Here is a 25,758-nt window from a genome sequence, read left to right as displayed (position 1 = left end):
AAAGGCATATTACAAGGTGCAAAGAGAGAAACTATTCGAAATGCTACAGTTATATGGTGTCAATCGGGCATTATATAATCAACAAATTCCTGACAGGTACCCCTCAAGGGGTGTACAGGATATGATAGCACTACATGAAAATGAAAAATTTACATCATTACTAACTTCCGATCTACAATTTTCCTCCAAATCAGTCTGCTATTTGTCAAGACTCAAACATTATCAGATCTTATATTTCTACTGTATCAATCCACCTATATCTTGGTCTTCCTCTGGGTCTTTTCCCTGACAACTTGGCAGAGAACACTTGTTTTGCTAATCTTTCCTCTCCCATTCTCCTCAAGTGAACATACCACCTGGGATTACCTCTGCTAACGCATTCCTGGATCCTGACAATGTCAAGTTCTTTCCTAATATCCACGTTTTTTACATGATATTGCCATTGATGCCATCTGTTCACGACTCTAATCTTTCTCAGGACTCTCATATCTGTGGTTGCTAGTCTTTGGTCAAGTGTTTTACTTCTAAACCAGCTCTCGGATCCATCAGTTAAAACGGGTTTGAACACTGTCTTGTGTACAGCTAATTTAGTGTTCCGACTAATTTCTCTTTTATTCCATATGAATTTATTCAATTGACTTCCTACCATACCAGCTTTCTTGATTCTGTTGTCTATTTCCATATTTAATTTGCCATCTTCACTAAAAATCGTGCCTAAGTAGCTGAAATATTTTACTTGTTCCACAGGTTCTCCATTCACAATGCAGTTGACATTTTCAACGATTCTACCTATTTTCATTGTTTTTGTCTTTTATTGCTGACCTTCATATCATATCTATTAGAACAGTCATTCAATTTTGTCAGGGATTCTTGCAAACCTGTAGCAGATTTATTTAGAAGTAAAACATCGTCCGCATAAAGCAAAGAGCTGACATTAACATCTCCAATTCTGATATCATTTTTAATACCACTTTCCTTCATAATGTGATCCATATAGATAATGAATAACAGAGGGGACAATGTACATCCTTGTCTCACACCAGATTTAACATTCGACCATCTTCCTGTACTTCCTTCAATTCTAACTGCTAACTTAAACTCAAATAAAATTGATATAATGGCCCATTGACACCATATAACTGCAGCATAGTGAATAGCTTCTCTCTTGGCACCTTGTCATATGCCTTTTCCAGATCGACAACACTTAAATACAGATCTTTGTTATATTCCCACTTTCTCGACTATTTGTCGTAAAGTGAAGATCTGATCCTGACAGCCTCTATTCGGTCTGAATCCAGCTTGTTCTTCACCAAGCTTTTCTTCCACAATTCTTCTCAACCGTTTCTCAAATATACTTGCATGAATCTTGCCAGGAACACTCAGTAGGGAAATACCTCTGTAAATCTCACATTCAGTTTTATTTCCCTTTTTATATACAAGTATGAGAGGTCTACTCCAATCATCAAGAATTCGTACCTCTGTCCAGGCCTTTTGAACTATGCAGTGCAGCCACTGTAAGACTTTTATACCACCATACTTCAGCATTTGTAGTCGAATATCATCTACTCCTGTTGCCTTTCCCACATTTCAAGCCTTTGATGGCTTTTTCTACTTCAAGTATGGATATGTATTCCTGACTGTATGCCTGTTGAGTGTTTTTTTACCACTGTGCTATCACTGATTGTTTCATTTAGCAATTTTTCAAAGGAAATACTCCATACTTCAAGGATAACTTTTTCTCCCAATTTCATGTCACCTTTATCATCTCTAACTCATTTTACAGCACTCTTTCCTCCACTTCTAAGCTTCTTCGACAACCTCCAGAATATTTTGCTACCTTCTTGATATTTATTTTCGATGTTCTTGCCAAAGTCCTCCCATGACTTTGGCTTAGCTAGTTTTTACACAGTGTTTAGCTTTCTTACATTTGTCTCTATAATCTCTAAGAGCACAATCTGACTTATTTTATAGGAACTTTTGATATGCTTTCTTCTTTTCCTTCACTGCCTCTTTAACTTCCTGTGTCCACCATGGAGTTCTGATTTTTCAATCCTTGCAGACAACCTCACCACATGCCTCTCTGGCTGAATCAATCAATGCTTTCTTCAAAGTTTGCCACTGAATCTCCAAGGTTTGATTCCTGTTCTCAAATTCTTTCATTTTTTAACTTCAATAATCTTTGTGTATTTTAGTCTACAGTTCACATCTGAGAGCTGCTCAACTTTTATTCGCTTTGAAACTTTCTTACATGTTATTCTTTTCAATATGAAATTCAATTTTATCCTGCTCAAGACTACATAGTGATCACTTCCAATTTCAAATCCTCTGTACACTCTGGTGTCCTGCACCAGGAAGAAAACATCACTATCAACAATAACATTGTCAATGAGAATTTTCTTATTCCTAGCCTCTTCTCTCCATGTGAATTTGTGCACATTTTTATGTTGGAACATGGTGTTAGTAATAACCAGTCCATGTCCTGAGCAGAAATCCAACAGATATTTGCCATTATTATTAGTTTTGCTCTTTTCTCCAAATTTTCCCAAAACATTTTTGTATGTCTGACAATCACTTCCTACTCTGTTATTTAGATCCCCAACAAGGATCAACTTTTCCTTTTTCATTGTGTCAGTTGCTTTCTCTAAATCATCAAAAAATTCCTCCACTTCTATCTTAGTAGAACCTTCTGTGGGACCATACACACAAATAAGTCTCATTATCCAGTTCCCCCATTCTGATATTTGCCCACATCACTCTACTTGAGACTGCCAGCCATTCAAGAAGATTAGCCTCGTATTTAGTGTTGAATACAATGGTTACTCCTTCTTTTCCTTGATTGTCATTGCCTGAATATAACATTTTGTATTTATTGCTCAGAAAGATCTCACCAGTTTTTGTCTTTTTTGTTTGTCTTTTCTTTTGTTTCGATCTGGTTCTTATCTAATTCCTCAGCTAGCTCCATTTCTTTGCCATTCAGGCTTCTTATGTCGACAGTACCGATCTTTAACTCTGGTGATGTTGAGTTGGGGTGTGCTTTTAGATTTGTTCCAGTAGCTGACTTTTCGCTGTTCGCCCTGGCGAAAACAATGGGGGCCTTGTGTAACTGGTGATGCCTCAGCCGGCATGAGCATGAAATTTTGTATGTTGTACCATCATTTTGTATATTGGTTTAAGCCAATAAGAATACAATTTTGTCAGCTAAATCTCAAATTGCCAGCCCATCCTTGTTTGTTCAGTATCCAGGTAGATATCCAATAGGGTGCACCACGAGAATGTGAGCATTGGACATTCGGTCAGAAGCCTTGGTCGGTTCTCCGCACTCCTTTAAAGGCTAAGTGGAGATCTTCTCTCAGTTATACAGCTTTGACCCTTAAGCACCCCCCCCCCGGCATTATATCAAGCAATACTTAGTCTTTATTGGAGTTGTAATTCAGCAGTTAGAATTGAAGGAAGTACAGGAAGATGGTTTAATGTTAAATCTGGTGTGAGACAAGGATGTACATTATCCCCTCTGTTATTTATTATCTATATGGATGGAAAGTGGTATTAAACATGATATCAGAATTGGAGATGTTAATGTCAGCTCTCTGCTTTATGCGGACGATGTTATACTTCTAAATAAATCCGCTACGAGTCTGCAAGATTCCTTGACTAAATTGAATAACTGTTCTAATAGATATGGTATGAAGGTCAGCAATAAAAAGACAAAGATAATGAAAATAGGCAGAATCGTTGAAAATGTCAACTGCATTGTGAATGGAGAACCTGTGGAACAAGTAAAACATTTCAGCTTCTTAAGCACAATTTTTAGTGAAGATGGTAAACTAAATATGGAAATAGACAACAAAATCAATAAAGCTGGTATGGTAAGAAGTCAATTGAATAAATTCATATGGAATAAGAGAGAAATTAGTCGGAACACTAAATTAGCTGTATACAAGACAGTGTTCAAACTAATTTTAACTTATGGATCTGTAAAACAGTTGACCAAAGACTGGAGACAACAGATATGACGTGAGAAAAATTAGAGGAATGAAGAGATGGCATCAATGGCAATATCATATTAAAAATGACGATATTAGGAAAGTACTTGAAATTGCTAGCATCCAGGAATGCATTAGCAGAGCTAATCTCAGGTGGTATGGTTATTTAAACAGAATGGGCAAGGAAAGATTAGCAAAACAAGCGTTCTCTGTCAGGTTGGCAGAAAAACGATCCAGGGGAAGTCCAAGATATAGGTGGATTGATATAGTACAATGTGCCTTAGACGATAGAAATATAAGATCTGATATTATTGGCATCTTTACAAGTAAAAGACTAATTTGTAGGAAAACCGTAGATAGGAAGTTAGTAATGATGTAAATTTTTCATGTAGTACTATCATATCCTTTACACTCCCTTGAGGGTATATAGCAGGAATTTGATGATGATGATGAACTTTGCCCCCTCAAGAGCCCTTGCAGTAACTTTTTCAGTGATTTAAGAACATTTTTCAAAGTCACTTTATTGAAATCTGATTAATAAAATCTGCATACTGAACAAGACCTGCCGTGTCAGACTATCGGTGTCTGATGTAATCTTAGTTTTGTGTTCTCTGTAAATAAATGCAGATCTTCTAACATAGAAGCTTAGGTAAGGTATTCATAACTAATTTTAATGGTATTACAATTCCAAACCAACTAAATTATAAAAAAAGATGTTAATTAACTGGCTTATATTTCTCTGGATTTTAAACAAGCATCCTTAGAGTACATTACATGTTACAGTTAACACATGACAATGAGTAAACAAAAAAGTTCTTTGAGCATGTCTTAGATAAAATATAGTTCACTATCTGTTAAGACCTGCCCTTCCCTTTGTTTCCCAGGATTTCTTTGTTATATTTCTTGCCATTTCATTTGTCTACTGATTGTGATGTCATTTGGTAGGAAATTCAGTTTGCTATTAGAGACGGTTTCTAGCTTTTCCTGTTTGTAATAATACACTTTGAAATAGCAGCAGTACTATCAGTACTATGGGATTTAGGCTGGGACTTTTCCATTCATTATCATGTAACTTCATTATAGTGGCATTCACTACTGGTCAAGAAATAAACCAACAACAAGATGGATATATATCATCAGTCAAGATATCAACATCATATTGCAATGTCCCAACTGAAGAAGTAAGGGCCTGGACTGATAGGTAGTTTTTGAAAGTTTATCCACTTGATTATACTATAAATTAAAGATACCAAAAAATTATATACTTGGTTTAATCCTTTATTCAAGTGTAAGCAAACAAAGTTTGCATCTGAAGTATTTTCAGAATTGAAGCAACTCATGGTAAAGGTAATATGACTTCACATCACTTGCCTTAGTATCCCATAATGCAAAGCACATCTCCTTGCAGACAAGTATAATGCTATGCATTATGGAAAGGGTCAATACGTCAATGAAAATACTTCAGGTGCAAACTTTGTTTGCTTACACTTGGATAAAGTATTAAACCAAGTATATAATTTCTTGGTATCTTTAATTTACTGGACTGATAGGGTTGGTGACAAGCAATCCAGGAGGACAAGGCTGGCTCTATTTGGACTATAGAGGCATAGGAAGAAGCACATGTTTGCAGCAGTGCACATCTGTTGTATAAACATTAATCCAAAAAGACATTTGAGTGGTTTTGCACATAAGATTAGATTACACCCTCTGTCCAAAAAGAAACCAAACTTTTTGAAAATAGAAGAAACTAGTGGCGCCACCTGTTGTATCTTTTTATTGTCAAAAGCAGCAACCTTCATTAGTGTTCTCTCAACTGTATGATATTTGTTTCATTAGAAGCCGAGTTATAGTGCCAAGAGTGACAGCGTGTTTTGATGAACAGTCAGAAAATGAGTTTCAAACAGAGAGCTGTGATTGACTTTAAACTTGGTAAAAGTTCTGCAGAAACGCATCAAATGCTTCAAAAAGCTTAAGGTGATGAATGCTTATCCCATGCTCAAGTGTATGAGTGGTTTAAGTGATTTCAAAGTGGTAATGAGACACTTGAGGATGACGAAAACCCGGGACGTTCAAAAACTGGACTGAGTGAAGTTAACATCCAAAAAGTGTGTGATTTCATCAAAGAAAACCCGAAATCATCCGTGAGATTGATTGAAGATGAACTGGGGATTCCAAAATCAACTGTGCACAACATTTTCACCAAGAGTTTGGGACTTCGTAAATTGAATTCGCAATTTATTCCCCACAAGGTGACCAATGACCAAGAAATGTATTGAATTGAACACTGCAAGGATCTCATTAAAACTGCTCGTAAGGACTCAAAACTTCCTTGAAACAATCGTTACTAGTGACGAAACATGGTGTTTCGAGTATGAGCCTGAAACAAAGTGCCAGAGTGCTAAGTGGAGACCACCAGAAGAGGGGCATCTGAAAAAAAAGTCACTTGGAGAAGTCAAAAGTAAAAACAATGCTGATTTGTTTCTACGATTCCAAGGGCCAAACGGTCAATGGCGAGTTTTATCTCAAAGTTTTGAAGTGATCGATAGCAAGAATATTATGATGCAGGCAGCTGGTCACTTTTGCACGATAATGCACCATCTCATCATTTAAACATTGTGAGACAGTTTTTGAGCAAAAACCAAGTTTGTGTGTTGGATCACTCGCCGTATTCACCTGATTTAGCACCCTGCGACTTCTTTCTCTTTCCCAGACTTCATTTGCTGACGAAAGGAAAGCAATATGACACCATTGAAATGTTCAAGCAGCAGTAACCACGACCCTCAACAGTATCCCAAAAACCGATATAAAAAAAAACTCATTTAACGAATGAATTGACCATGCCAAATGCTGTATCAAAGCTGAGGGAGAGTATTTTGATTGAAATAAATTATTTTAATAATTATAACTGGCCTGTGTTTTATTTTCTATCAAAAGTTTGGTTTCTTTTTGGACAGAGGATGTAGTTGGTACTTGCCAACATATAGATTTGTATCTCCTAGAAAACAGGTACAAAGAAATATTATACACTTGTCAGAATTATGTTTATGCACCCATTCAGACTTGCTGATTCTATGTATGCTGAAAATTAGTTATAAACAAAGATCATATAATCATTTCAATTTACCTTTATAGCAGTTTGCATTACCACAGCTGTTGCATAACTTAGTCCTTTAGAACCTAGCTGTATCATAGCTGTGTAACCTTGGTCCTTGGCTTTTGCAATATATTCATCTATCTCCTGAAATAGAAAAGAAAAAAATACTACTGCTTATAATTTGTATATGATACATTCTTTTTAGAATATCATTATACAAAAATGCAAAAGAAAAGACCAAGTATCTGAAAAATATATTCACTGTTAGTAGCCAATATATTACTGATTCTGCAAACATTTCTATTAAGAAATGTTTGCAGAATCAGTAATATCTTGGCTACTCAGCAGAATCCACTAGGTAACATGCAAGTGAATGAGAGATAGTTAAGGGGCATTTATAGATAGCAATATCAGACTGTACATCCAAGGTCAGGCGGATTCATCTGGTGGAATTTTGATGGATCAATAGCATCATTAAGCAGGAGAGAAAGAAAGTGCTGTGGAGGGTGTACAAGAAGAAAGGCAACTAGCAAGCCCATGAACACTACAAAGGTTGGGCAAGAAAGGTATCAGCATAGTAAGGAAGGCAAAATCAGATTATGAAAAGAAACTAGCTGAGCAGACTAAAGAAATCCCAAAGCATTCTTTTGCAATGCAGCAAGAAAGAGGAAGAATGAAGGATAACTTTAACGATCACTGATGGTAGTGAGGTGACAGAAGCAGAGCAGACTAAAGAACTCACTTTGCATGGTATATCATCTAAATGAAGTTATTGCTCTGACATATGTCATAAGGACACTGATGTGGGAACAGAGGTGGATGAATTGGAGGTTCTGATATTGCAGAATCTCAACATCAATGGACTGTGAGATTAGATGGTATATCAGAGGAAACACTTTTAACTAGGCTTTAAATTTAAGTCTCTTGCTCTCATAGAGTCCCAAGGGAGTGGAAAGTGGACAAAATGATTCCCTCAGTATCTCAGAAGTGGTGGTAAAAGTACTAGAAAATTTGATCAAAGAGCAAATTCAGGCATGAGTGGATAAGAATATGTTACTCTATGAGGGGCAACATGACTTTGTGAAAGGTCAGTCATGCCTAAGCAATACAGCGACAGCTGAGTTAGATAAAGGGAATGGCTATACCACAATTCTGCTGGATTTTGCAAAGGCATTTGATAGAATACTATAAGAGCTAAGAACAAACTACATTTTTACCTGTACGTGAAAAAATTTATGACTACAACCAAATGTAGACATAAATTTATTGTCAGAATACTAATTTAATAAATTTAGTTTAATCCTTTATCCAAGTGTAAGCAAACAAAGTTTGCGACTGAGGTAACTCGTGGCAAAGTTAGACCAAGCTCTCATCACTCCTACTCTTAGTATCTCCCATAATGCAAAGCACATCTCCTTGCAGACATGTATAATGCTATGCATTAAGGGAAGGGCCACTACCCATACTGGTTTCGACTTTTATTAAGGTCTCGTCAGTGGAAGCCAGACCCAGAGGTGGTGATAACAAGATGGAAGCAATGGAGAAGTCATATTTACCTGAGTTGCCAAAAAGTGTCTCAACTTATTAAATTACTCTGGACTTAGAGAAAGATATTGGAAGTTTTTTTTTCCCACTTGGTTAGGCTGTAATAAATTTAGTTTAATCCTTTTAGTTTATTAGTTTAGTTAAATTTAGTTTAATCCTAGGTGAAGATGGACCAAGCTCTCATCACTCCTACTCTTAGTAGGAGTGATGAGAGCTTGGTCCACCTTTACCACGAGTTGCCTCAGTCCTGGAGATACTTCAGGCGCAAACTTTGTTTGCTTACACTTGGATAAAGGATTAAACTAAATTTATTATAGTCTAATCAAGTGGGAAAAAAACTTCCAAAAAAAAAAAAACTTCAAACATCAGAATACTAATTATATTACACAAAAAATGTGCTATAAATTTCTTACAAATTAAATTGCAATATGTCTTTTTTTGGCAAAAGTTATAAATTTCCTAAGGACGTAGTTAAGGAATTAATGTGCATTGCTTACAGAAAACTGTGTGAAGAGACATTTCATTATGGAATATGTCCACCTCCGAACTGCAATACAGCTCTCACAACGTTGTACTATGCTTAGCACCAAGTGATTCTGGAGTTTTTGAGGCAAACAATCAAACAAGGCCTTATTATTGATCCTTCAATAATAAGGCATTGTTTGTTTTCTGAAGAGGGATTTCGAGCAGCAATGCATCTCCCTATTGCGTCCAAAACATATTCTATGGGGTTGAGATCTGGGGTGCATGCCAGTCGCTCCATTCAATTAATATCCGCAATCTCCAGATGTACAATGTGGTGTGGCATTGTCATCCATAAAAATGAATTCTCCACCTACAGCACCATGAAACAATCAAACATGACATTGAAGAACTTTGTTGCAATATTGTTTACCAGTTGTAGTTCTTTTTTCAAGCACTTGTAGCTTGGTGTGGTCATTTATCATTACCATTGACTGGTAATTTATGATTACCAGTCATAGTTCTTTTTTAAAGCACTTGTAGCTTGGTGTGGTCATTAAGCATAATTCCTACTCACGCCATGACCCCAGCCAGCACTGCCATATCTATCCCTTTCAAGAACATTTTCACAATGGTAAGCAGTACCACTTTCACGGCAGATCAAGTGTTGTCTAGAATCAGAGGAAAGACTTAAAACGACTCTCATCTGTAAAGAGTACATTAGCCTTGTTCATTTTTTATGGATACAACACCACTGAAATGTGCTCTATAATGAGCTGCAGATAAAGGGATGCAGAGTACAGGTCTTTAGATACAGGACTACTTGTTGCAGATGCCTTGCCACAGTCTGTTGAGATATCCACATACCTGTTGTTGAATGAAGTTGACCTTCTGTGGTGTGCTGATTACGACTTGCTGTTATAACCAAAAATTTGCCTTCATGCTCCATGGTAGAGTGAGGGCGACCTCTTAGAACATGTGGAACACATTACATTGGTTTAAAATGTTGCCCAGAGCCTAGATACAACACTATGTGAGATTCAAAACTATCTGGCAATATTAGCAATTCTGTGGCCTTCAGGCTTTCCAATAATTCTTTGACTAAGTGAAATCATCTAGATCCTAGATGGCGAACCTATGGCATGTGTGCCAGAGGTGGCATGTCCAACAATTTTGCTGGCACATCGATGATTTACAGGTGATATCCTTTTATACACTTATAAATTATTAAACTTTTTTTTTAATTGTTACAATACGCACAAGTTAAATTTTGTTTTACACGAAAGAGCAGCTATGAAGACATGTATATGATTTGTGCGGTATTAAAAGATCATGTGCCCCAAAGACAAAGGCAACCGACAATTGTTAAGCTGAAATGCTAATTCTCTTCAACCGAATTCCATAACATCTGAAACTGTCATACCAACATTCACTATATATTTCTTAGTTTTAACACATTCATGAGGGTGTCATTTATCATTCCGACAGAATTTCTCATTACCGGCCGCCTCAAATCTCACAAAGTTTCAACCCTTGGTTGAAACTTTGTGCGAGTTGAGTCCGCTGGTCATGTAACTGAAAAATTGGACAATAGTTTTTAGTTAGATACTGTGTTTCCTGTGTGACATATGGTTTTGCTTGAGTCTATACAGCACAGTTTCTGTGAGAAGGGACATGTGATTCATTAGTTACTGCCGTTTTTATTCCAGCTGTCTGTAATTGCACTATTTGCTGAGAAATACATTACACAGACTGCAAAAGGCTCTGTACCTTATTCAGGGATACAATAAAACTACTTTTTCTTGCATCTGCAATATAATAGCTGTTGGGAAGGGCATGTTGTTAACTGTGGGGAGTGAGTTACTATCGCCTCAACGTGAACATCTTTAAACATTTTTCGTATGCGAGGTATATGCAAAATTTTTAATGTCTTTTTTCGTAAAGTAAAATTGGGGTGCAAGTTATATTCGAGTAAATACGGTAAACATTTCACTGACTAGCTGACATCCTTCTGCTGCTTCCCCTACTCAGCTGACTTCTATTGTGAGTTACAATGCATAAATATATTTCTCACTACCATTTTTTTTTTTCAAACCATCATTAAAATCAATTTAATAATACAATAATCAATTTTACACTGAATAATATTATAAATAAAATATTTTATAAAATTATAATTTTTATAAAATTAAAATTATTTATAAAATATTATAAATATATATATATATTATAAATTTATAAATAAATAAACTAATTAAGTTAGATTAATTTTCTATTAATTTTTCCCCTATTAAAAACTGTCCGGCACGTCAGCAATTGGCAAATTTTTGGCATGCACAAATAAAAAGGTTCGCCACCGCTGATCTAGATTATGTTTGCAACTTTATTCCTTTATGAAAGAGTTTCCTTCAAACACTATTCACTTATTGCAGCCATTTGCCTTTAATCTTGTTGAGTGCTACCACATGAACCCTTTGTGTTGAAAATATGAATGTGTAACCACTTTTACTCAAAATCATAAGTTATATCCCCAAGCTGATTCATCTGAATTTTCAGTTGTAATCTTCAGAAATAGTGTTCATCCTTAGGTTTTTATACATGAGTGTACATGCAACTTTGTTATGCACTTCGAACAGATGGGGATGGATATGACACTAGTTACATCGATACTGAGAAAAGATACCAAAAAGTGGTGGAGGAATAGAATCCAGGAGAAATAAAGTGACTAAAGGTGTGCAACAAGAGGTTCTATATTAGCACTACTGTGTAATTCGTACATAAATGATACAGGAAATAAGGAAGGTAAATATTCAGTTATTTGCTGATGATGCAAAATTGGGCAGAGTAATAATTAATCAGTGCAGTGTAGAATAGCTTGCAGGATGATTTAAATGCTGATAATGGGTTTCAGTTTAAAGTTGAGAAATGTAACATGTATTCTGAGTTAAATAAATCATAAGCTGTGATGGAACTGTCTTCCAGGAAAAAGCAGGTAAAGAGATGTAGTTTATATTGCTAAGGTTGCCAAGGTAGCTCATAAGAATTACTTGGCTATTGAAAAATACACAAAATAGAGATAAGACAAGACATACATCTATACACATATTTTGTATGGTATGTATGTATCGTCTACATTAAAGTAAGCTAGAGAAAAGAAAATAATATCAAAGAAAATCATAAGGAAGTGAAAATACATTTACAGTACTGTATTATCGGTACAGCAAGTTTACATCATCTGTTTACGAGATGAATCTTATGCTTGTCAGTACCTACATCAATATTGTCTTATATGATACAAACCATACTGTAGATGTTATATGCATTGCTTACTAGACATCAAAAATGAAAAGATCATGTAAAAAAAGAAATTATTCACATTCATTTAGAGTTATAACGATTTGTGATAGAATTCATTCTATGCCTCATGGTAGCCTAGTGCAATTGATACAATTGCACTAGGCAATTGTATCAATTGCAGTAGCCTAGCCTATACACTAATGAACCGTTATAAAATTATTTTATGCTAATTAATAACAATTAACTTTATACAGTTATGATTTAATACTGCATCTTTACATTTGTTTACATTTCTCGACTGTGAATGGTGCCATGTATGGTCTATAAGTGTTTATATGCAGAAGTTTTGAAAAATTTTAACTTTATATAAATATATTTGTGGATATTTTATGGTAGCAAATGATAAAATAGACTAGTATCTACATATATTTTATGCATTCATGACATACCTAACGTTTTCTTAATTTTTTTGATATTTCTAAACAACGTGGTTCGTCTGTTAGTTTTTTAAATTGTTGCAAATCTCCAAACAATTTTCCAATATATTAATTCAAGGGAAAAAAAAAAAAAAAACGCAAATAAGGACCTCATGCAGTTCACACCTGCACATCCTTTCTTCAAGGGTCAACTGTACATACAAATTTTATTTAAATTTAATAATATCAAGGGAAAATTTTAAAAGTTGAAAGGTATCCTGTAGCAGTATATCGATAAACAATGATATAACATCAAAGCTCAGCAATGGGCCATTTTAAGTTAACCTGGTATATGATTTTTGAAAAAAATCTGAAATTTTTTTGCAGGAAGGACAGTTCAGTAAACTGAAGAAATTAATTTTGACAAAGAGTTAAGAGCACTAATAAAACTAACAGGATATTAAGGATTTTGACTCTTGCAAAAACTTTATGCAATTCACAAATTCTTTGTGGTCTTCCATAAGCTGCACAGATTTTGGTTGAACTTTTTTTAACAAAAGAAAGTATAACCAAAGAAAGTTTTCTAAAGTCTTGCTAACTTCTTGACTTGCAATCTGGTAGGATTAAAAGCACATGGTCTACAAGAAGTACAATAAGAAGGTGGTCTATAAGTAGCCCTGCAATAAGAAGCATTTATCAATGGTATTCCAGCATTATCACTAACATTTGTTTTTATTTAATAGGCAACATTAAATTTTATTTAATTTTATCAGCTGTAGCAGTAATATTATTGTTTGTGGCCAATCTTCAGACAACTAGAAATATATTTTGTAACATTATGATGGTTAGCAATTTCTGCTCTATATACAACTGGAATTGCGCAACTTCAAATCCTAAGGCATTAGCAGTTTAAGTTGGAAGGCCATGGATGCCTCTCTGAATATTGATAATGAAATCTGAAATATTAAGGGCTTCATAAGATAACATATGGTTTGTATTTTTTAGAGAACATTATCAAATTTTTTTAACAAGACATTTTTTCATTGTTAAGGCAGAAAAAACAGTTGCCTGAATGGAAACAGTACAGAAAATATTAGTTCATTTAAAACATTCCATAGATTATTTGTAATGTTATCAATAGTTCATAATTAATAAGGCCATATCTCATTTAAGAAAACAGAGCTAGTCAACAAATATGTCACTGCCACTTTAGAAGTGATTTTTTAACTAATTCAAATTATGTTAATTGTTTACCTTCAGCACTTGTAGCTCTTAACAATACTACTGTTACACCAGAGAAATACATGATGCAAAGTTTTATCCTCAATGTATTTTTATCCATTAAATATTTTATAATTGTGTTATGTTACATGGACATATAAGCTTATACTAAAGTTTTAGTAAAAAAAAGTCCATTATTATATATTCCATGCATGTCTCTTCTAATCCCAACTCAAACAACCACTTATGAAAAGTCAAATAAAAAGAAATAGGCTATAAGCCAAAAACAATAAACCTCCCAAAGCCATTCAAATTCATTTCACAAAGATATTTCTTAGTTCCAGACTCATTTCTATCTCCAATCTCCAAAGCAACATTCTTTTTCTTAACAGAAACTCAGGTTTCAACTTCTAAAAGTGTGTAAATTGGGAGAAGCTGGGACACAGTGCATCTACAAGCACGTTCAATATCCACAACATTGATTTACTTTCATCCTACAGTTACATTTATCTAGCAGGTAAAGATGTCAAAGACTTGCAAGTCTACTATTTTATATTAGATATATGCCTACCAGAACACAAGCTAATCCTAATAAGCAGGATTGTAATTTGTGTAAGATCACTAGAGACAGCAAACTATCCTTGGTATATCTCAACCTGTGAGATCAGTGCACTTAACAAATAAACCAGATAAACCATTCTTCAAACACTCTATTCCTCACTAGTAACTTTTCCGAGTATTGTGAACTTCGTTTGTACTTTAGACTCAGATCACAATCAGGTATTCATTTGGAAAATCTCAAGTGAAGCATTTGATTGGGTTTGGCACATAGGCCTATTAAGAAGCTCTCATCATATGGTCTCTTTTACGACTTGGGCAACTGGATTACCAGATTTCTGTGATGGACATTGTGTGATTGTGGATGTATCATTAAGCTTTGCATCTCATACTGGCATTCCACAAGGCTCTGTTCTTTCATTTACTCTCTTCTTTCTATATATATATACATATATTTCTTGATGTAAAGCTTACGTATCTTCTCTCTCAGTCCCATCATTATCAATCTCAAAAGTTTGGTATTATTTCTACTTAAGGAATCCATGCATACTCTCTAATCAGCGATGAAGAAGAGACTGCCAAAGTATTAAAGCTGTTTTTATCAATTTTTTAAAAGAATGGTTATTGTAAATAAACAGTCAATTTCTAAACTCTTGTTTAATTCTCCTACACCATGCCAAAGAGAGTAATGATCTGAAAGGTTATATTGCCATTCCACATTTCAGCTCAATTTCTAAAAGACTGGCAAAAATCCTCAAGAAATATAACATTCATGCCTTATTCACCCTAAACAAAACCTTGATCCTTGTTCAACCAATAAAACCTAAAACAACAATATGAAGTATTCAGGTATATGTACTGTCTTTGGTGTGGCTGTAATTCCACATATTATGGACAAACAGATAAATCAATTCAGCCGTGTATCAAAGAACATCTCAGAGATATCACCTATGATATTTTCAGGTGCAAACTTTGTTTGCTCACACTTGGATAAAGGATTAAACTGAATTTATTCTAACCAAATGAAAAATAAACTTTCAACATCTTTCTCTAAATCCAGAGTAATTTATTAAAAAAGGGTGGCACACCATTTGACAACTCCTATAGGTAGAGATGACCTGCTAATGCTTCTGCCTGATGTCTCCACTTGGGCCTGGCTCCCACTGAAGAGACCTCAATAAAGGTCGAAACTAGTCTGGGTAGTGGCCCTTCCCTTAATGCATAACATTAGACATATCCGCAAGGAGATGTGTTTTGCATTATAGGAGATACTGAGATAGGAGTGTTGGTAGCTTGCTCCACCTTTGCAACGAGTTGCCCTGATGTTGTACCACCTTAACCCAGTCCTGAAGATACTTTCAGGCGCAAACTTTGTTTGCTCACACTTGGATAAAGGATTAAACTAAATTTATTATACTCTAACCAAGTGAAAAATAAACTTTTTACACCTTTGAGTAATTTAAATATACCAATATAGCATTCTCCTTCATTATTATTTTCTAATATACAATATCTTAAAACAAATACATTGTCCCCCACTCTATGCAGGTTTGGTTACAATTAATTGATAAATTAAAGTATTCAAAGTTATCCTAGAATTAATTGCATTAGACCAATTAAGATGAGCACTGATGTGCCATACCTCTTAAAACTTGGATACATCAATAAAAATGCAATTGTAAGATCAAACTGACATGAATTTTGTAGTGCAAGTTGCATAAGCCATGACAACACACCCAACAAAAATGGGTTGGGTGTGCTGTCATGTCTTCTCCAGATGACTGCAAATCCAATCTATAGTTTTTGTTGTGACAGTATACTACACTCCTCTTTCTCACTTAGCAAACCTTGCACTACTTGAATTATCAAACTTTCAAAGCATATCAATTTCTATAATCCTACATTCTGATCTCCAAAGCATTTTACAGAAGGGAGATTTTAGTTAATTTCGTTAATTTCAGTGCTAGCAAAACTCAATCTGTCTTGTTTCTCAGAAAAAAAGAACCTTTCCAGTCTTATTTGTGACAACACCCATAACGCTAGATAAAAGATTTCTCTTCTTGGAATAACTAAACTCCAGTCTTATTGGCACTAAACATATTGCAAATATTTCTTTAGAATCCAAAAAAGTAGGTTTTCCCTTTCACACATAACACTACTTCATCTCTGAATAGCTATGAACTCTATACAAATTGCCAATCTTTCCATTAAATAGTTCTCGCATTTGGGATGGTATCCTTAAGTATCATCTCATCAGAGATTGTTATCATAAATGATGTGTCAAATCTCCCTGAAGTTAGTGAGAGTAACCATGAAGTGATTTACCTGAGTGGTTATCAACCATTTGAGGACTTCTGTGAGGAAAGGGTATATGTTGAACTACAAGGCTGGTGATTATGAGAAGCTCAGGAGACAGCTTGCAACTGTAGCATGGAATCGGCAATTGGGTGGAAAGGAGATCTACACTGCTTAGTGATATTCAAGAACTATCTACTAGAAGGAATGTCTAAATGTATTCTAAGGATCAGAAGATTAAATAAGAGATTACAGAGAAAAAGGACATTATGGAGGAAACATAGGAGGAGTACTAATAATCAATTCCATGAGGAATACAAAGAACACACATGGAAAGTGACTCAATTGACAAGGGTAGCAAAAGTTCAGTATGAGCTCAGTTAGCTAATAGAGCCAAACAAAATTCTAGAGAGCTCTTGCAATATGTAGCCAGCAAAAAAAAAAAAAAAAAAAAAAAAAAAAAAAAAAAAAAAAAAAAAGGTAGGATAGTAGTGACTGGAGAAAATGGTACAAGGACACCTGCTGCAGAGAATATATTTGAGATATTTAATGAGCAATTCATAAAGGTCTTTCATCCTTGTGATTATGACATCATGGAGAGTTTGAAAGCAGTGGATGATGAGGAGGAGAAACTGACCGTGAGTGAGGAAGAGGTGTATGGGGAATTAAGCAAACTTGTATTAATAAGGCTGTGGGACTTGATGATATATCACCACATATTTTGAAGAATGTGCCAAGGAGTTGACATCTGCCTTGACATATATGTTTAATGTGAGTCGTACATTGGGTCAAGTTCCAAAGGAGTGGAAGGAAGGCAGGATTGTACTGATTCATAAAGGAGGTGACAGAATTCAAGAATCAAATTATAGTCCAATATGTGTGTCACATGTTGTAGTTAAATTGTTGGAGAGGCTGGTGAGAATCAGGATCCAGAATTGGGTTGATAACAATGGTATTATCTTTGATGGACAGCACAGATTTGCTAAAGGGAGGTCATGTTTTAGTAATCTACTTATTATTACAATAAATAGATAATTAGACTTTGCAAAAGCTTTTGATAAATCAATGTGTGATAAATTGATAGTCAAACTAGAGAGGATGAGGTTGGATATTAGACTAGTGCACTGGATTGGAGATTGGCTGTCTGATAGGTATCAACAAGCTGCGTATGGGAAGGCAATACACCAGAAGAGAAGAGTCACTAGTGGTGTGATTTAGGAGTCTGTTTTAGACCCACTGCTGTTTAACCTGTAAGTTAATGATATTGGAGATGATGTGAATGGGATATATGCTTGTTTACAGATGATGCAATGTTTTGATGAACTATGGGGAGTAGAGCAGATGTGGCCTTACAAGAAGACTTGAATAGACTGAGTGAATTTGATGATGATGACAATGCGAAATGTCATCATCATCAAATTCCTGCCATGTACCTCAAGGGGTGTACAGGATATGATAGTATTACATGAAAAATTTACATCGTTACTAACTTCTCATCTACAATTTTCCTCCAGATCAGTCTGTTACTTGTCAAGATTCCAATATTATCAGATCTTATATTTCTGTCGTCTAAGGCACTTTGTACCGTATCAATCCACCTATATTTTGGTCTTCCTCTGGGTCGTTTTCCTGTCAACCTGGCAGAGAACACTTGTTTTGCCAATCTTTCCTCACCCATTCTGTTTAAATGACCATACCACCTGAGATTAGCTCTGCTAAGGCATTCCTGGATGCTGACGATGTCCTCTTGGTGGGGATATATTGTTGGAGGTTGAGGAAATAAGAAATCTTGAGGTGATGGCAGATAAGGATCTACAATTTAGAGGATATATTGCCGAAACTGTGAGGACAACAAACGAATTCTGGCAATGATGTGAAGGACACTGACTTGTAGAAGTAAGGAGATTCTCGTTCCATTGCATAAAGCTCTGATTAGGCCACTTATGGAATATTGTACACAGATTTGGCCACCTGGTTTTCTAAAGGATGAACAGATGTTGGAGAAGGTCCAGAGGCAAATTGACTAAAATAGTTTCTGATCTCTGAAATGTTGAATGTGAAGAAAGGTTAAGACGATGCAATTTGCAGATTCTGGTGGATAAGAGGAAGAAGAGTGATATGATAGAGATGTACAAGTTGATAAGAGGTTATTATAGGATTAACCATCAAGAGGTTTTTCATAAAATGGTGGAAGACTGAGGGAGAGGTCATCTCTGAAAGTTGTATAAGGAGGGTGTGAGCGAGGGAGTGAGAAGCAGGTTTTTTGCATGGAGAGTTGCGAATGATTAGAATGCATTGCCTGAGAGTGTGGTGTTTACAGAGACTTTGAATGTGTTTAAAGCACAGTATGAGCTCTATGTATGACAAAATTAACCTCCTAGATGAGTCCATGACTCCATAGGGTCTTAGGATGATAATAATATTGCTGAAATGGAAAACTTGTAATGGCGTAGACTGATGATCAAATTGAACAGGATGTTTCCTTAAGCGAAGCTATTCAGAATACCTTTCTCATTAGTGAAAATTATTAATTTCTGTATCTGATATAAATAAATGCTTTATTTACATCATTTGTGCACAAATATGACTGCTTAAAAACATCACACCATTACATGCATTTACAAGTGAGAAAAATAAAAGACAGTGTTCACTATATGACCTGTCATGTCACATGGAGTATGCCTTATTTTTGGCACCATTTTAGCAAAAAGTTCAGTTCAGTAATATGGATATAGCTGCATGGCTAGTATGTAACAAATTAACCAAAAACCAATTACAATATAAAAGACTATTCCAAATTTTAAAATGCTGATCTAATATTCTGAGAAAAATAAGGGAAGTGAAGATGGGCAAAAACAGGCAAAGCAGTTAAAAATAATGACATTAAAAAATAATCTGATGCTACATAAAAACAAACTGCATATTTAATATAGAGTGTCATTCAGTAGGCACATACCTTGTACTACCTGAAAATCGTATACAAAAGAGAACTACAATGATGTGCCAAGTTAAAAATTGTTTCCCTTTCTGTATTCAAATGATGGTAACTTTCCTACTGTACATCTGTGATCACAATAAACAAAACAGAAAAAGGCCATGAGCCAAATTTAAAAGAAGCATTAATGTCGTGTCATCATTTCTGGTGTATATTGTCAAGGAATAAACCAGACACTATAATAATGTAACACATGTAAGACTGCATTATTACTAAGTTTCTCAACAGTAGTTTTCTTTCTAATCAGTCTATTACATAAAAACAAACTGCATATTTAATATAGTGTCATTCAGTAGGCACATACCTTGTGCTACCTGAAAATCGTATACAAAAGAGAACTACAATGATGTGCCCAGTTAAAAATTGTTTCCCTTTTTGTATTCAAATGATGGTAACTTTCCTACTGTACATCTGTGATCACAATAAACAAAACAGAAAAAGGACATGAGCCAAATTTAAAAGAAGCATTAATGTCATGTCATCATTTCTGGTGTATATTGTCAAGGAATGAACCAGACACTATAATAATGTAACACATGTAAGACTGCATTATTACTAAGTTTCTCAACAGTAGTTTTCTTTCTAATCAGTCTATTACCTGTCAAGATGACATCAACTTTTATATATTCTACAGCACTCAAAATTGATATAATTATGAGTGCATTAATCCAAATATATATCTTGGTCTTCCTCAGGAGCTTCCTTCTCACTTTCCCACTCACACCAAGATGGTTAATTTTTCACTTTCCATTTTGTTTAAGTGATCATAGTATCTTATATTACTGTCCAACCACAGATGCGAGATCCCTATTTTGACTATTTTGCTCGTACACTTCTGAGCGTGGCAGAAGGCAAATCCATTCCAATAATAGGTAATTAATGATGAGTGTTTATTATTATATGTCGGAAAATAAGCTTGTCTTTTATGAAAATTCTACTTTGTAAAGTGGTAACTATTTTGCTTGTACAATAGTAGGAAAATTTTATGTATGTGATTTTGCATGTTGGTGACGAATTCATACATCGCCTTATTCCTTTCTCCCCTTCAACACGACTTGACTCTTCTTGGCACTGTGCCAGCAAGGGTTCTCACATGTGTGGTCAGACAATAGTTCTATTGATACACTCTAGAACAGGGGTTCCCAACCCTATGCCTGCAGGCACCATAGCGCCCGTTGACCAATTTGTGTGTGCCTGCCGCTGTTCAACTGGGTGCCTTATAATTTGAAATAATCACGCAACAATTCATGGCATGCTATATGACGCATGCGTTAATGACACATTAAGAGTATTAAACGCATACAATGTAAAGTAGACACGCATTCGAAGTTGTTCATTCCAGTTTAAGAACTGGAATATCATCATATTCTCCTAATTATGAAGCACTGGCCGATGAAATGCAATGCCAAAGATCACACTAACTTACATATATATATTTAAATTTTTATATAATGTAAACTTTTAAGTAATAAAACAATTAATTATAATGTAAACTTTGTATGTATTCATTTAACAAAAGAATTCAAAAAATTTGCTTGAAAAAATAGATGGTGCCAGTCGCCCTATTGGTATTTTAGAATGTGCTCTAAGAAACAAAAAGGTTGGCAACCCCTGCTCTAGAATATTAAAGATGTTAGAATTTTTACAAATATTTCTTTTTTAAATAAGGTATAGTCACTGATGACATTTGTCTGCTTTTTAATTTTTTTCAGCAGTCATCTAAATGGCTTCCATTCTTTGATCAATTGTCTTATTTCTAACTCAACTCTCATATCCCTTATTAAAATTGAACAGTCTGCTAGTAACCTGATGTTTTGGCTGTCTTCCATCTTTTTTTCTATTATTATTACATGACCTCCAAGGAGTCAAAGGACTTGTTGTGGGAAGGCACAACAATTCAGTCTCCCTTAATTAATTTTCCAACTACACAATACTACCATCAACACACAGTGCCATCTAATGCCAACCACCACCACCACCAATATTTTTTTGTCTGTTAACTGCATGTATTTTCATGGCTGCTTTGCCTGTATGCAAGATGAAAAACCTGAGTTTCCTGGAGGAAAAAATCCTGCTACCTCTATATGAGATCAGTTAACTCGCGTTAAATTGAAAATGCCCTGTCATGACAAGAATCAAACTCTGTTCTTTTCCGATCAAAGGGCACAATGTACTGTCGTTCTTCCAATTGCACTATTAAAGTGCTATTCTATATCTTATTCTATATTTACTTATTCAACTGGCTCTTCATATCAAACAAACCTTATTTATTCTCATATATAATTCCATAGTTAATTTTTCATTTTAACTAAAGATTGTACCTAAATAGCTGAAATGTTTACCCCATTCTACAAATTCCCCACCAAAAATGTGGTTAATTTTTCCCCACCAAGAGGTTTTCATAACCCAATCATCATATAATGTTCTCTGGACAGAGATACATAAGTTCAAATTCAATCTAGGATATAAAGAATCTTTATGAGCACTTTTTAAGTGAAGGCAAGTTAGCTGGTGTCATATGGAAATGAAAAGGTTTTTCCCCCTTCTGGAAACGGAGGTTTTTCATCATGCACAAACAGACAGACTAGTTAAAAAATACATGGAACATACAGATATATATATATATATATATATTTTGTAAACAAGATTAACAACCCTATTACAGATTCATTACATTTCTACAATGGCAGATTATTTTGTTATGACATGTACAATTGAGATTAACAAATTGAGGGAAGTTTATAATTATTTAGTATTATTTTTTTTGTTCATAGTTTCCACATCTTTAATGGTGTTTGTTCATATCAAAGTTCTTAAAGATATAATTTAATTTGGCTGAAGATTCTTGATATCTTGCAACAAATTTAAAAGATAAGTTAATCTATATACAGTAAACAACATTAACATAACATCTGTTGTGTTGATGTCATGATGATTATATCACCCTTTCAAGAGGACATTAGTCTACCTAAGGTAAACAGTATGAATCCCATGAAGTGCTCAATTCTGACTTTGTAATGAAGTAAACCTAACATACATAAATAGATTCAAAATTGGTTTTATATTTTTGAAGAGAAAACTGAAACATCTGAATAGAAATCATTCATAAGATCCCAACCAGAGATCACTAATACTTGTTGCTGGAGATCTGAATGAATCAGCAAGTGGCTTGTATACTGTGTGCACACCCAAGATTCAACCCCCCCTCCCCCCTGCACATACCTCATATAAGGTAGCTCATAATACAGGCATACCCTAGTCATACAACAAGCTAGGTTCCAAACCACCCTCATACAGCGAATTTCACCATAAAGCAAATCAATGCTGCCTCCCCTTGCCCCGTGTGAAATAGGAAAACATAGCTGCATTTGAGATGTGGTGTTACAGGAGACCATTAAGGCAGACAAATGGATGGGTATTAGTGTAAAATCTCCCAATAAGTTAATTTAGTTAACTTATCAAGTTTGGTTTTACAAAGGTGTCAAATCAGAATATTAAAGAAAATATGAATTGTTTTTGTTAAATTAAGGGGATATTAGATCCCACATTGTTTTAAAACCGAATAAGAAACTCAAAGATTGGAATCAGGGAGTTTCATGCCAAATATAGCATAAAAAACTATAAAAGTATCGGCGAATACTAGCATGAGCTAAATGCAAGTAGTCCCAAAACGTAGCACAAACACGGGCAACTTGTTGCGAAGGTGGGTAAAGTTCTGATAGCTATTCTTGGTATTTTCCATAATGTAAAAACACATTTCCTAGGAAATGCATGCTGTTATTACATTATGGTGGGAGGTCACTACCCAGACCGATTTCAGCCCTTATTGAGGCTTCATCAGTGAGTAGCTAGACCAAATTAATACCAAAGGGTTATAGCAAAAAGAATTTATATACTCTGCTATATGAGTGTCCAAAAGACAGATTCATGAATTGTTTTTGTTTTATTAAAAAAAAAAAATTTGAATTAACTACTTTGTGTAATATATTCGATATTACCTATATAACTATAGTGTTTAAAAACAGAGGGAAAGAATTATGCCTTATTAGTATAGTGAGTCAGCAAGAAAAAAAAAAAAGGATATTAAGCTGGCCAGATTAAAGAAGGAATAAAATAAGCACATTGAAAGGGAAAGGTTCGCAGCAACTTCCAAACATTTAGGCACCTAAGACAAAGAGACTTTTGACAAAAGAGAACCCGTGTGACATTATCATGCTGGAGGGTGATCGCGGACACTTCGGGAGTTGAAACAAAGAACGAGGAGGATTTTTACGGGCTGAGGAGCAAAAAAAAAGGGGAGGGAGAGGAAAAAAAAAAAAAAAAAAGAAGGAAGGAAGGAGGAGATGATTGGAAATTTGGTAGCTCGTGCCTCTTGACCCTGAGGTACACTCATGGTTTATCGTTGGAGTTTCGTCGATGCTCCTTTTCCCTGAAGTTCTCCGGCAGGTCCCATGGTATAGCCACAGATGTATCCTGCAGTATAGCAGGCCACACTCCCGTGATCTCAAGCAAAATTGACAGAATCAATAAATTCTGTCGAGGGTGCAACTGTAGTCTTCCCAGCTACCTACTAGTGTAAACAACAGGCAGCCGCCAGCTGAGGAAGAAAAGAAGGAAGGATATCGTTTGCTACTCAGGCCAGGACAACCATGACGGTATATAGCGTACTGAAACATCTAAGTCAAAGAGAGATGTAACCAGATCAAGGCAAAGACACGAGATGTTCCAATGGAAACTTTGTTAGTAGTAAAGGGCTGTTTATAAAGGAAAAACTGTGAGTAATCACATCATACCGATGTTCTTGGATTGTAAACACATATACCTGTATGTATGTATTTAAGCAAGAGTCTGTTTTATAGGCATTGGCAATGATTAGATCAGAATGCTGCTCTATAAAATGCTGAGTAGTGTGTCAGAGTTGTGCGTAGGCAGAAATGTGTAATGTATTTTTCTGAAGTTAATTAAGCTGGGAGGAACAGTTAAATCTCCATTACTTATCTAGTATATAATTACAATTTTCTAGTTAGAATAAATACTTTGTTGAGCAGCATTCTGATCTAATCATTGCCAATGCCTATCTTAAAAACATTTTACGAGCCTGTGTGTTAGTTAGATATTGCCATGATCTGCTGTGATAAGAGACATTAGACTAGATATTGCCTTCATTCATTTTTCGATTCCTCACTCTCTATCATTCAGTCCGACTGGCACAGTTGTTAAATAAATTTGTCAGATTGGAGAGTGTGAGAAATTGAATAAACTGCAATCATATAGCCAGCAATAACTATATTTAGAGACTGCTACATGTGCGATAGGATCAAAAGGGCAAAAACAGGAAAAAGAGGCAGGGAACGAAAATTAAGATAAGAGGAAAATAACATCATAATGTAGATAAGCTTTGTAAGACAGTGCAATCAATCCAGCATAGAGGATTAATATTAAACTGTCTTTCATAAAACAGACAAAGAAATAATAACAACTTAAAACTTTGGACTGGGAAAGAAACTTGAATATTAAAAAAAAAAAAAACATAACAAATTACACTAGAAAGGACTGGTAGAACTTCAAGACTTCTTAAAGGTACTGACAGAAGAAAAATAAAATACTTCAGATATACTGAAAGAGTGGAAGGACTTCTCAAAATAGTCATAGAAGGTAAAATTTCTGGAAAAAGAGGAAGTGGTAGACAATGTCCAATGAATTGATGGATGCATGTAATGGTTTCATAAAATTTTTTAAAAATAATACAGGTGTGAAACAGATGTAAATAAAGCATTTAGTTATATCAGTTATTCAAATAAATTAGAATAATTTCATAAACAAAAAAAAAAGTTAGAAATATTAAATGGTATGTTGTCTTGTCTCTGCATATTTCCCTATAACAAGCATAAT

The 25,758-nt window shown here is 34.9% G+C and overlaps 1 protein-coding gene across 2 annotated transcripts in view; it reads right to left on the bottom strand.

Moving 5' to 3' along the window:
* The window catches only part of ReepA (Receptor expression enhancing protein A), a 194,292-nt gene that overhangs the window by 59,740 nt on the left and 108,794 nt on the right, over nt 1–25,758 (bottom strand). For both annotated transcript variants that reach the window (XM_090392373.1, XM_090392374.1), the window contains one exon: nt 7,108–7,221. In XM_090392373.1, the coding sequence (XP_090248499.1) occupies nt 7,108–7,221 (114 nt within the window). The remainder of the gene's footprint in view (nt 1–7,107; nt 7,222–25,758) is intronic.

Source organism: Typopeltis vanoorti, chromosome 5 (genome assembly GCF_054136105.1).
Source record: "Typopeltis vanoorti isolate ZY-2024b chromosome 5, IOZ_Tvanoo_1.0, whole genome shotgun sequence".
In the NCBI taxonomy this organism is placed as follows: domain Eukaryota; kingdom Metazoa; phylum Arthropoda; class Arachnida; order Uropygi; family Thelyphonidae; genus Typopeltis; species Typopeltis vanoorti.
Note: the sequence above shows the minus strand (reverse complement) of the source record. Positions and strands in the feature narration are given on the sequence as shown.